Below are 13,409 nucleotides of genomic sequence, written 5' to 3' on the forward strand. Positions count from 1 at the left end.
TGTAAGCATGAAATTCATATGTTTAAACTTTTCCATGGACCTTATGTTCAATGCGATTCGATTCTAGTTATTCTAGTTAGATTCATTTTCTGTATTTAAACAACAACAACCACTTGTTAATGACAGGGCACTGACAAAACTGTCTTGCTACTTCATTCCTCGGTATCTATGAATTTCATTGAGAAAATATATATTAACCCGCCCTTCCTTTTGCATGCCTGTTGGATTATTTTATTTATTTATTTACTTTTGTTAACTTCCACAACCTGGATTTCTGCAGAGTCGAACTCATTTGGAGTGGACGTGAAGACATTTGACTCCTAAGATATTTGATTCAGCACCTTCTGACCCTAGAGTGTGTATCATTTTAAATTAATGAAATTGAAAACATTAAAGTCACAAGTTGAGGAAAGAAGTGACCCTATACCCATTTTGCCGTGTTATCTTAGCGAGTTACCATGAATGCAAATGATCTCCAAGCATAAACAGAGAATAAAGATTTAATTTTGCAAGTCAGTAGCTACTAATTAAAAAGGGGAAGGTTTACTATCTTGATAGTAACTGGGGAAATGAAGGAATCCAAACATTTATGCTTTAAATAGCAAGTCTAGTAAGATGGGTCAGAATTGATATCTGTGCATTGATCACAATGGACAGTCTAGTATTCATCTGTATTGATGTGTGACTAAGAGTGGCTTGTAGAAACAAATGAAAAGAACACATGCAGTTCATTTTTTGGTGTTACTCACTGTGCAATTCATCTTGAGATCACAACTGTTAAGAGCGGAAAGCCTTGCCTCAAAATCACGTTCAGTGCAGAGGTGGTGTTGCCCTTAGACAAGGCGCAAACGTAGTACTACTAAAGTCCAACCCTTTTAATCACTGGAGTCCTCTGTCATGATACTCTGTCTTAAGCTAAAAGGACTTTTTTGTAAAGTTGCCTTACTATACATTGGGACAGTGGAGTTATTTAAAAATTATTCAAATGTAAAATAAAGCTTGTATCAATTTCCTTATGATTAGGACTGTGGAGGAACGTTTGGATTCCCATCTTTCCAGAATGGACAACTCCTTCCTACAGGAATGCAGGTATGTAATTCAATCATCATTGTACTTTTTGTATTCAATTAATAATTTATCCATAAATCAGATTATGACATCTTGCAACATTGTCTTTCATATATAGTGTTAGATCCAGAAACTGATGGGTAACTGAGGATTGTATAGCACACTCTGCAAAAGTATTGTTGCTTTGATAACAGTGGCATTGTTGTTTTCATCCTGTCTTGTAAAATTACCTTTGAATTTACAGTTGGTGCTATATAGTATTATTGAAAACTGTTGATAAATATTTTTAAAATAATACACACCTAATGTATTGTACCTCATTCTGATATCTTAGAAAAAATTTAGGAAGAGTATCACCTTGCTTTCACAGAAGAAACTTAAATTGGTTGCCAACTTGGTTATATAGAAAAGGATAGTACTGGGCTGTATCGCTATATCTAGTGTAGTCTTTGGTAGATCACATCGCAGGGGAAAGAAGCCGATATATTTTGATTGGAAACTTGTGTCTCTGAACAAGATTTTGATTGTGGGTAAAGCGATACAAAATTAGTTAAGTGCAGTTGCTCTGAATTTCATCAGCATGAATGAGATGCAGATCTGGCCCAGAGCCAGACAAATGTCCCAGACCTGCTCGCTTCCTCTCCAGCGTGATGCTGCTCTCTTGTTTTTGATGAATGTATTCTGCAGTAAACTCCCTCCTTCAGAGACATCATTTTTGAGCTGTCCTTTATGAAGTGCAAAGGCATTCTCCCTGCCTTGTTATCTATGTCCCATTCATAGCACATAAAATTATGACATTTTATTCTCTATGTAAATGTATTATAGGGAAGTAAAGCAAATAAAAAGTAATGAGAAGATGATTTTTGATGGTACAGTAGAGGGAATGCAGTATTTCAGTGAAACGAGTGACAGCCAATAACACTGCCCTGTTTTATCTTTTTGAACACATTTTACATTTCATTCTAGTGCTCTGTATTAATTCACATAATATGCCTGTTGATAACAGGTTTATTTAAAACTCATTAAAAGTTATAGAAAAATGAGATTTGCATAGAAAATATGTACTTGGAACTAACTTTCCGAATTTTCCCCCTCCCTCCTTCTTCCAGCCCTGCACAAAGACAGCAAAAGGTTGATATGGCAGGCTTTAATCAAACTTCAGCTGGCATTGCCTGTCTGTATTTCAGAAAAAGCTTCACATAAAGGAGGCAGGCAAGGCACCCAGACCTGCCAGACTCACAGAGGCTGCAAGCCAAAGGCAGCCCTATCTGCCGCTAGTGGCAATTGGGAATCACTTAAAAGTGCTGCACCGTGGGGACGAGGTCGTGTGGTCCAGTGATTCTTATTTCTGAGCAGGTGGGAACCTTGTGTTTTGTTGCAGGTGCCAGGCTGAGAGCCCGGGCGGGAGTGGCTGCCAGTGCCTGCCCAGAGCAGCACTGCCCGGCTCCTCCAGTGCCCCAGTGCATTTGTGGGTCCCCTCCAGCAGTAGGAATATAGCCTTTTTTCCTCCTGCTCATTTAGTTCTTGGCTGTATTCCTGATTCTGCCCACACGGAGGCATATGAGCAGCAGTTGTTGGGAATTCAGGGATGTGCAAACCTGCCCATTTGAAACTGGGGGGAAACGGTGTGTATAAACAATCAAGTCCATTGGTAATGACTAAATATCTAATAGTCTTTCCCTTACAGTTGCCCTACAGTGAATCTTCCATCATTCATTATTCTATTAACACTCTAGCATGTATTTTTATGCTATAATATGAAACTTTCATAGATGACATCTAGTCAGATGTCACTCTAACGCATGTAAATCTAATGTGCTGTATCATCTTTAACCCACTTAGTTTATCCTGTGTATCACAATGGCATCTATTTATGGATTTTCTGTGACAAAATATGAAGCAATGGTTGCCACAGGAACTGCTGCAGTTGTAAGCAAGCAGCCATGTAGCTGTTGCTGTACCATGCAAGAGCAGATCCACAGCTCTGGGAGGGAAGAGTCCTGTTGTCCCCGCAGTCGAGACAGTGGCAGTCCATTAGCTTTCTAACTACACCCGTCTTGTAATTTTGGGAGTAATCTTGCAGTGTGTTTTCTGGAGGTCAAAGCATTAAATGTTTTCAGCTGGCTGCGAGGAAGAAATATGCTTTGCTTTTGAGATGACTAGATAGAAAGTTGTTAGCTTTCTGCTGACAGCAGAGGTGTTTCGAGTATGTAGTCTGCAGACTAATCGGTATGGAGCTCTGGGACCTTTCTGTAGGTCAGCTGTAAAAAGTCAGGCTTATTAAGGAGCACAGAGAAGTACATTTCACATACTTTGAATCCAGTTATTGACATCAGTATTTCACTGCATTACGAGTGAAAGCTAGTCTTGGTCTGTTGATATTTAACAAGGTAAACGTCTTCCACGGGCTAAAGGAGAGGTCAGTGTGAGACAGCCATGTGTTGTGCACATTCCCACTTCTTCCTGGGAAACAGTGTTCTTTTCTTTCTTCTCCATTTCCATAACTTGGGGGTGATCACAACTCCCTCTGTGCTCCTGCCTCCACCCTTTGTGGGTACCTGCTGGGGAGCTGAAGCAGTGGGGCTGAGCTATGCTGTCTCCACTCAGACAGCATAGGCTGGATTTACAGAAGGGGACTCTTCATCCATCTGGGACATCTTCTTGAGTTGCTGTGAGAAGGAAGCAGTTCCTCGCCATTTTGGAGCGGAGGCCCTCTATTTCACTTCATTTTCCTCAGTACCACACTTATCTGCAAGAAGAAATGAAGCAATCCTCAGCTCTTTACTACCTTCCAGCAGTCCAAAACACCTGAGTGAGAAGCATATGATTTTAAGGGAGAACAAAGCTGGGAAGGACAGGAGTGGCACGGGGGAGATAGAATTATTTTTCCATTAGTAATTCATGCAAGTGTTTCAAGGCACACACCAGCTCTATTGGTATGTTGCAGTGTTAATCAATTTCCGTGCTCTTATCTTTTTACAAAAACAAAAAAAAAATGTACAATCTAGGTACAACCAGTTTATAACAGTTACTTCTTTTCACTGCTTTGTGTGTGATGGAGAAACTGATGAATTAAGATGAATATTTGTTTGTTTGTTTTATTTTATTTTTTTCAAGGGGAAAAAAAAGTATTCTTTCAACAGTATAATAAAAAGGTGCACAAGTCATGAAAAAGGAAAACAAAGGTATTGCACAGGTAGGAGTGAAACAGCCACTGTAGTGCAAGCTGAACTTATCCATCCTAGAAAGTAGGGGTAGAGAACCAAAGTTAATAAAAGGTCAAGACCAGTGGTATTTTACTGAATTTCTTCAGTGTGATAGTACTTAAGAACAGGCACTGAATGTCTAAGGAAAGAACTCAGATAGCTTAATAATTTAAAGTATATTCTTGGATAAAAGACTTCAGCAGAAAAACTGGGTGGATCTCAGTCAGTCAATTGTTCCTATGTCATCGCTTTGGAATATTTCCATACTATTTGTGTCTTTATAATGTGTTAGGATGTAACAATGGTGATTTATCTTGGTTGTGCAAGCTGTCTGCCAATTTTATTTCATGAAGCTCTTTTAATTATCTGCTCAGTAGAATAAAAGACAAATTAAGAATCATAAGGGAATAGCAGATACTTTTGAAATTAGATTGCTTTCACTTCTACACTCTCTGACCCACTGTCTATCTTGTGAGGTGAAGCAATTGGGTAAATGCTAATGTAAAAGTGAGGGAATGGAAAAGACTGATATACACATCTATTAAATGATTGAGGATTCTGAATTACTTTCTCAATCACATTTTTTCATGTTAATAGCATGTTTCAACTCTTGAAGTCAACACTGTGCAATAAGTCTTATACAATCATCAGCATTTTAAAATTAATATGTTAGAGGATGTGTATCGTCTTTTTAATACAGCATAAGATAGATCTTTTTGGTACTGTTTGCTACTATTTTTTTTTCTCATGTTAAGTTTTTCATTTAGCTTTCAGCTCTGAAGAACCCCATTATAAGTTAATTGGCACATAGCACAGCTGCCATTCTTATTTTCTAGTGTGTTTTAAATTATTCCTTTATTCAGGTTGTATGGCTTGTGCAAAAATACTGTACAGGTGCAAGTGCGGAGATTTGCTAGGCAAAGAGCCCTTTGAACTAAAAGGAAGGAAGAAAGAAAGACAATATGTCAAGGAGAGACTGTACAAGGTGGCTGAGAAAAGGAGCTTAAAGGAAAGGTGGGCTGCTGAGGTTTGATAAGACCAGGAGTCAGCCTTTGGGAGCCAGTGATAATATAGGAGATGAGTTGGGGTGGGTGCAAGTGATGATGTGGAGGAAGAGAGAAAGGTTTCAAAGATCCTTTGTCCTAGGACAGAGATGAAACCACTTTCTTTCTTCCAAAGAAATACAAGAGCTGGGACTGGGATAGGGATCCCTCAAGAATCATGGTCTGCTCTTCAGAGAGAAAAGATGGTGAGTCATGTTAATAAATTCAACAGAAAGAAATGTTCTTGCACAAAATTTACAGGAAGGTATAGCCTATCAGGCTCATTTTGTGAATGACCAAGTATACCCGCAACATATCCAGTAAATAGACCAAAACTGTAAGTCTTAAAATCAGAATTGGTAGCAACTCTTCAGAGGAATTAGGTAGCTTGTACATGTGCCTCAAGCAACCCTGTAAAGCCATAAGTGCAGGGTAGAAGTGATGTATTTTTAATGAGAATTAAAATATTCATAAATAGTAGCTGACCTAGCTGGAGACAGAAAACTGCTTTTGGCTGGCTAGATAAGCAGGTTAAAAGCCCAGACCACTGTACAGTGTCAGCATGCATGTCATTCACAGATGGTAGTGTAATCCGTGCATGTGCAAGTGGCTGAAACCAGGCTTCTAAGTTACTGATGGACTTTTTCGTCTGACGTCAGATTCCTCCAGCTTTTTTCTGTGTTGAGTTGATTTATAACTTTTTGACGTCAAGCCCAGCAGTATGTGTTTTATGTGTTTTGAGTGGATGTGCCAGTAAATTTGCTAACCACATTTGTGTCAAACTTTTGTTCTTAGCTTAGTACTGTCATGTGGAGGAAGCAAGTTCTGGATGATAGGGTACATCAACAAATCTTTCATTTCACTTTGATTTTAAGCAAGAGATATATTTTGCTTTTTAAATCAACTATGTAGGATTTTTGCCTTTTGTACATGTCATTCACTACAGAAGTTTTCACTGCTTTGAAAGTAATTCAGTTTTTGAACTTGAAAACGCACACAATTTTGGTGTGGATTTTTATGACATAGTACTATCTTGCTACGAAACATCCTAACTTGAATGTTCCTTTTAAATATGGAATCATTATTCTGAGCATTAATTTCCATTCATGGTAAAGACTGAGATTGAGAAGGAGGTCTGAAAATGCTAAGCAGATAGCGGCTTGGTCACAGGTTACGATAATTGATTTCCAGGTCAACACATCACAGAGTCACAGAATGGTTGAGGCTGGGAGGGACCTCTGGAGGCCACCTGGTCCAGTCCTCCTTCCTGCTCAGGCATTTTGAGGGATTTTGAAGATCTCCAAAGATCTCCATCAACTCCACACCTTCTGTGGGCAACCTGTGTCAGTGCTCTGTCTCCCGTGCAGCACCGAAGTGCTTCCTGGTGTTCAGAGGGAACCTCCTGTCTTCTAGTTTGTGCCCATTCCCTCTTGTCCCAGCACTGGGCACCACTGAAAAGGGCCTGGCTTCATCTTCTTTGCATTCTCCCTTCAGGTATTTATAGACATGCCTAGAGGCCTGTTAATTGTCACTTATGGGCCTGCCTTGACTGTCAGAGGAAATAACAATCTTTATTTACTCTGATTTACCAGAAGATTAAGCAATCAAGAGGATGCAACCAACAATCAGCATTAAAATAAGGACCACATCTCCCACAGATGGTTTCTTGTGACATGAAAAGGGTGGAAAAGAACAGGGAACCGCTTAGCCAGATATTGGTGAGTGACTAAAACCAGACATACATAACTGTGAACTGAGCATTTCTTTGGGCAAAAATGACTAAAAGTATACTTGGCCTATTTAGAACAAAAATAATGTTCAAAATAAATTTAGAACTTATTTATTTATTTAAAAAAAAAAAAGTGGAATGACCACTGTGCATAGTGTCAGTTGGTCCTTTCTGCTGATAAAGACCTTGTTAGATCATATTCATAGTCTTCATGTTTCTTTAATCCACAACTTTATTTGTCCATTTCAGTTTCTCACAGATGCATTTTTCACCTCTCTTCCTTTTCTCCATTTGTCATGTGAGGTTTATTTTTTCCTGTTTTTATTTCTGCAGTTTCACTGTATCAGTGTTTAAGTGGCATAAGAGTCTTGATATCCATCTGATTTTATCATAAACTCCAGTCATTTGGACCCTTGTGTGTTCTTTCAGTTTTGCCTGAGGATTACTTTGCATTGTTGGCTAATTGGATAACATTAGAAAGAATTCAGGAAAGGCATAAATCTCAGTGATGTAAGTATTTTAGAAAGAAAATACAGATGTGAACTGAGTTTGCTGCTGCAGCACAGATCTAAATAGCTGGTTTTGTCTTTGGCAGTACAAATAAGGAGGAATTCAGGAAGCAGTGCCTGTGCATCTAAGGAGATTATTTTTGGTTTGATGCTACATAAATAAATCAATATCTACTATTGATTAACAGTTTAATTCTTCCGTTGCTATGCTATGGCATAGATGGAGCTCACTAGCTGGTGATAGTATTTTTTTTTTTTTATGAGTGAATTTCAGATAAACTCTTTTATAACTCAATCAAAAAGTCTAAGTGTATAGATTGATAGATGAGAGCTGAAGTGATTTTGTTACTTTTTTTCTTTTAAAGTTAGTAAACTGGGCTGTGCTAAGACCAAACAATTTCTCAGCGTCACACAGAATCAAGGAACTGAAACTTGCTCTCTGGTTTTGTTTTGTGGGTTAAAACACCCTTCTGCCGTGGGACACCAGACAGTCCTTTCCTACATCCCTCTTTGTCTAAAAAATTTTCTTTATTCCTATATTTAGGGACGTTCTTGAATGATCTCTGAGGATACTAATGGTGTACGTATGAGCAAAGAACTATACTGATAATATTGCCTGTATAATGGGGATAAAGCTTTTCTAAATGAAACCATGCTAAGAAAATTTAAAATTCACTTTAGTGATGGTTTTAATTAATCAGGGTAATCTTGATGTTGTTATATTATCCCCAGAATAAATGGTATTAAACCAATGTAAACACGATTTGAACATTACTGAGATGGTTTTGTAATTTAATAGGCGATGCATGTATAATTGAACCCCAACTTTCTGCTACATTTATTTGTTAGACATCACTCTTAAATGGATTTTTACAAAGTTATTTTTACTTTAATTAGTATAGCCTAATTTAGGGATATATTTGAAAAATAAAAAAGGCGTATGTATTTTAGTTTGTGTTTCTAAAATTCAGATGAAATGTATGTTCAAATAAGCAAGTAGTAAGAGAGAAGGTGCTTCAGGAAAACTCAGCACAGAAACATGCAGGTCTGACCAAACAGCAGCTGGTTTGAATGGTTTTAGTGTTTAGAATAGCCAGCGTCTTCTGAAATGAAAGCTAGAGTACCATTTTTGCATTCATAGTAACATAAATTCACCATTTAAAAGAAAAAAAGAAAAAAAAAGCCTAAAATTGTAGTTCAGCATTATCATAGCACAACAGGAAGGTGGGCTATCTGTGTGATTGACTGAAGAATCGCTGGCGGATTGCCTTGTGTCAAATGAATTGTCCCCTACTTGAAGATCAGATATTTTTCAAGAAAGCAGATTCTGGTTACTCTGTTGAATACAAATTGCACAGAGGAGGAAAAAAAAAAAAAAGGTACAGATATTTATCTCAGCTTTCAAAGCATGCATTCAGGGTTCAAGAAAACCACTAGAATAGCAACTGTAGAGGCTTTGTTGCAAAACCTGGTTTAAGTCAGGTTAAAAGAAAATCTTTCAAGGTTTTCTTCTTTGTTCTGCCTTTGTTCTTTGTAAATAAAGTTGAAGGAAAGGCTCAGAGCTGAGAACAGCTCTTAGCCCTGTTCAATTACTGTCTTTCTGTTAACTGCAAACCCATTGCAGGTACAGACCCAACAACCAACTTTGTTATAGTCCTGGTCACCAGATTTCCATTAGTTGTTGTTGTCCTGGTCTGGATGTGTACGATGATTCAGCTAGGAATCTTTCCAATCTCTCTAACCTCTGGAAAAAAAAATCTTGCTTAAAGACATCAAGTGCTTCCAGATCAAAAGTGCACTTCTTGGTGATGTTTTCACCAGAGACAGACTTAAGGGTATCATGGGAAAGATAGGAAGTTGCAGCCAAGAAATATTAAGTCTGTGGTGCGGAATAAGATACAATTAATTATATATATATATGTATTTATTTATTTATTTTTATATTGTTATTATTTTAAGTCTGTTTCTGGTGCATCTCTGGTACCTGTTAACTGACTTCAATGCATCTTTGAAGCTTAGCTATGAACAAGTGGCTCAAAAGCCACTGCTGTAAAGTAAGAGGTATCTTGTAACATCAGTTTCATTAAAAGAGTATCAGTCATTCTCAGAGATTATCTTAATTTTCCAAAATTTGTACCTTTCTCCATGGTAACTTTCCTGTGGCTGAGTTGTTTATTGAGAGAAAAGGCACACGTATCAAATGGGCTTGTTTATGGGTCAGCTGCAATGTTCCCAGGTTGTTTTTCTTTGAATTTCCATAGTGTTCAGTGGGTGTTAACTGACAGCAAAAGTTATTTCTGGAAGAAATCATAGTCAAATTATGTAATACTTTGATGTGTAGTGCCCTTTAAAACAAAGATGTGAATTTCAGCTTCAAAACAAGTGAGAAATACACACGCTTAACACTTTCACCTGTGTGCGCACAGATGTATGCTGTAGTTCTTATGAAGGTGGAATAATGGTATTTAAAAGAAGAGGTGATTTAAAAAATCAACTTAATTCCCCCAAATGAACAAATTATTAATTTGATTCACTTCCCTGTGGTGGTAGTGTTCATGCCCCTGCACATCTACAGCTGTTGCTGTTCTCATCAGTCCTACCATGTGTTATTTTATTTTATTTTATTTTATTTTACTTATTTATTTTTTAAGATTTATTTCTGGGTGTGTAAACAGGCATCTTCCAAAGCCCAAAGAGCTTAGTAGCTGTTTAGTTTAAGGGTTAAATGATAATGCTTCAGACAGTGAAAGTGTGGTGATCAGGTGGAGCTACGGAAATAATGTGTGACCGAAAGTTGTACTGATGCCTCTTTCAGGTGAAATTTGTTTTAAAGATGGAAACGGAGTGCAAAACTTGTATGACATGGGGGTCCCTGGGAAAAGGAGGAAGATGTAGACGTTCACAGTTGAGGACTGGTGCAGTAGGCACAAAAGTCAACTGGTTTACTCCATTGTAATAGAGCCTCTATTTATTTGCATTTGTTTGTATCTCTGCATGTGTGTAACATTTTTAAATGTGTGTCTATACACATATGTATATATATTATACAGAAGGGGAACTGGCATATATAAATCTATCGATATATATACCAATGTATATTTCAATATATGATTATACATGAAAATATAGAAGTTTATATTAGATATGGGGAGCTCCTTATTAGTATCAAAATATGTGCTTATTATCAGTTTATTAGTCATAGAACATATTCAGTACCTCTGGTTGTTTAGGCAGGTATGGGATCGAAGATTCTTCTGTGATATTCGCAATTTTTCTTTAACTGGCAATTTCTTTATAAATATTGGCATTTTGATGTAACCAGTCTGTTAAAAAGAAAAATACAGTAAGATCTTCAGAAGTACTTTTATATTCCTGGGACTTAGAAGTGCTTTTTACCGAAAAGATTCAAGGGTGTCCAAAGGGATTTGACTCCACCTAAGACAGGGAGACTATCCGTTCTTCCCTCAGTCTGGTGGATTAATTTCACAAGGGTCCTCTGGGAGCAACTCTACATTCTCCTCCAGCATATCAGTTACATTAAGGAACTGATCTTGCTAAATGTAGCAGCAGCAGACCTTGATCTGTCATACTGAAGTTCACAACTAAAGATGCGTCTTGCAAGACTAAGCCCTCTACCAATGCCAGATGAGTCATGAAAAACAGAAGAACGGAAAAAAAGAAGTTCTAATTTGCTACTTAGGCTAGTTCTACCTGCAGTGGAGTGGAGGCTCTCTTGAATTTTCACAGAATTAGGAGGCAAAGTTGTGTCTAATACTTGTCTCAGAAGTCCCGTTTATGAGTAATTCCTTTTTTTTTTTTTTTTTGATCAGACAGCCTGGCATATATAAACACTTTATGTCTATCCACCCACACTTTGTCCTTTCTGTCTTCATCTGAAGTGCTGCACTCTGGGGCTCAGTAATACAAAATTGGTGAACAAATAGTATGCTACAGGTGGGAAAATATACTCTTGAGTAAATGAACTTGTTGCTGGTGTTTTCCAAAAGCCTGAGCTGTAGCCAGAACCATTCATAAAACCTGAGATTTTCAGTATAATTTTAACATTTCTCAGTTATTTATGTTAAACTATATGTACTCCCATTCAGGATAAAGTATTGGTGTGGTAAAACGGTTTTATTCTGTTGAGAGAGAAGAATGGAAAAACTATTACTAGTACATTATTAAAAACAAAACATGTATTTGGCTATATCTCTAAGTGTTCAGCTTGCACCATGTACACAGTATTCTTGATCATAAAACAAGTTTGGGCATTTTTGGAGGTTTGAAATATGCCTTTTACTTTCCTGGCAATTATAAAAGATTGAAAGGTTGCATGGTATTAGGTATATCCTGAATATAAACTGAGATTTACCTATCCATAAGGCACATGTCACTTGTCTTTATGCAATGACCTAATGTATCAAACAGGAAAAATGTGGCAATTATTGTTAATAGTGGTTATTACAGAATGGCTGTACTTGGGTGTATAAAGTTATCTTTTGCTATCATTAGTGACACTTAAAAACACATTTGCTACCCCATGATCTTTAATAAGGCAGTTTCCTGGTGATGTAGGTACAGAGGTTTTTCTTTTTACTGCAGAAGATGGAGGTGGTTGTAATTTGTTTCTGTAAAATGTAAATGTAAAATGTTTCTGTGGGTAAGATTTGTATGTTGAAAACTATGGTTGTGGGGTTTTTTTGTTTGTTTGTTTTTTGGACTAACTGAAGTCTCTAGTGTGATTAGAAATGGAAACAAGAGGCAGAAGGAAGGTGCTTTGAGGTTACTGAAGGAGGCATATTTTGGTGCAGTGAAAAAAGTGAAAATATGACAGTTCCAAGAATAGGTGAGAAAGGGAAGAGCATTAAGGAAGTCAGGGAGGAACAGGTAACTTCTAATCAAAATGGAAAATGGGCCTCATTGAGAGACGATGTCAGAGACAGATATAAGATCATTTATATTCTGGGTGATATTAATCATTCTGCATATTGCTTTATTGAAAATAGCTTCCCAAATGACTCCAGAGAGTTCCTGACCTCCCATCTCCTTCCTCTCCCTACTTATTATCTCTTCTCAAGTAATGCTGCTTGCTTAGCTGTTTTCTTCCACCTCTTGCTTTCAGAATATTCCAATAGTCCCTACCTTTAATATCTTTCTAAAGAAGAAAGTTGATGTGTGAATTCACCACAGCATCTGGACCAGTTGTCATAAGTCACTATGAAAGCTCAGTAAGAACAGGTAGATGTTTTTTCTCAAAGCTTGTGTTTTTTTGTTTTGTTTTGTTTTGTCAAATACTTTTTGGAGTATAAAGGAGGTCAAAAGAAATTCTCCATGGGAGATTAAAATTCTGCTTTCAGTTTACCTGTACAAGCCCTGCAATGATTACAGCTGTTTTTCACATGGTGCTCTGAAAGGAAAATTTGTCCCTGAAGCTGAAGAAAATTCTGAAGCTGAAAAATAAGAAGAATTAAGAGTTTGCCTAATTAGTGCTACCTTTCAAGGTCTATTTTAAGCTGTCTTCCTTCAGCCTGAACCATTTGATCATTTCCCAAAAAGTAATTTAATCATATCTGATTGCTTGTTGGAATCTGTAATTAACTTAGATGCAAGTAAATTAACAGTATTTACCAGGTGCTGCATAATTCACCCAGAGCTACTTGTAGCACATACATGTGAAGTATGTTGGATGCTTGCATTTATTGGCCAGAATATTTTAAGCTTACAATCAATTTATTTTTTGTTTCTACTTTTAATTTCTGTCTCTGGGATGACTCAGTTATGAAATACTGTGCGATTATATTCTCTGTACTACCAAATTATCCCTTGTAATTGTGCAACATGGTACTTGTTATTT

The 13,409-nt window shown here is 37.3% G+C and overlaps 1 protein-coding gene across 3 annotated transcripts in view; it reads right to left on the minus strand.

Moving 5' to 3' along the window:
- Nucleotides 1-1,110: 1,110 nt before the first annotated feature.
- Nucleotides 1,111-13,409, minus strand: part of LOC308196822 (uncharacterized protein) — a 110,545-nt gene continuing 98,246 nt past the window's right edge. The window contains exons 3-5 of one of the 3 annotated variants that reach the window (XM_080596457.1): nt 10,772-10,878; nt 9,693-9,852; nt 1,111-3,876 (exon numbers count right to left, since the gene is read on the minus strand). In XM_080596457.1, the coding sequence (XP_080452583.1) occupies nt 3,853-3,876; nt 9,693-9,852; nt 10,772-10,878 (291 nt within the window). In that variant the 3' untranslated portion in view covers nt 1,111-3,852. The remainder of the gene's footprint in view (nt 3,877-9,692; nt 9,853-10,771; nt 10,879-13,409) is intronic. The other 2 variants (XM_080596456.1, XR_013952415.1) reach the window with 2 other exon arrangements.

This window comes from Anser brachyrhynchus (genome assembly GCF_964034855.1).
Source record: "Anser brachyrhynchus genome assembly, chromosome: 6".
Lineage (NCBI taxonomy): Eukaryota > Metazoa > Chordata > Aves > Anseriformes > Anatidae > Anser > Anser brachyrhynchus.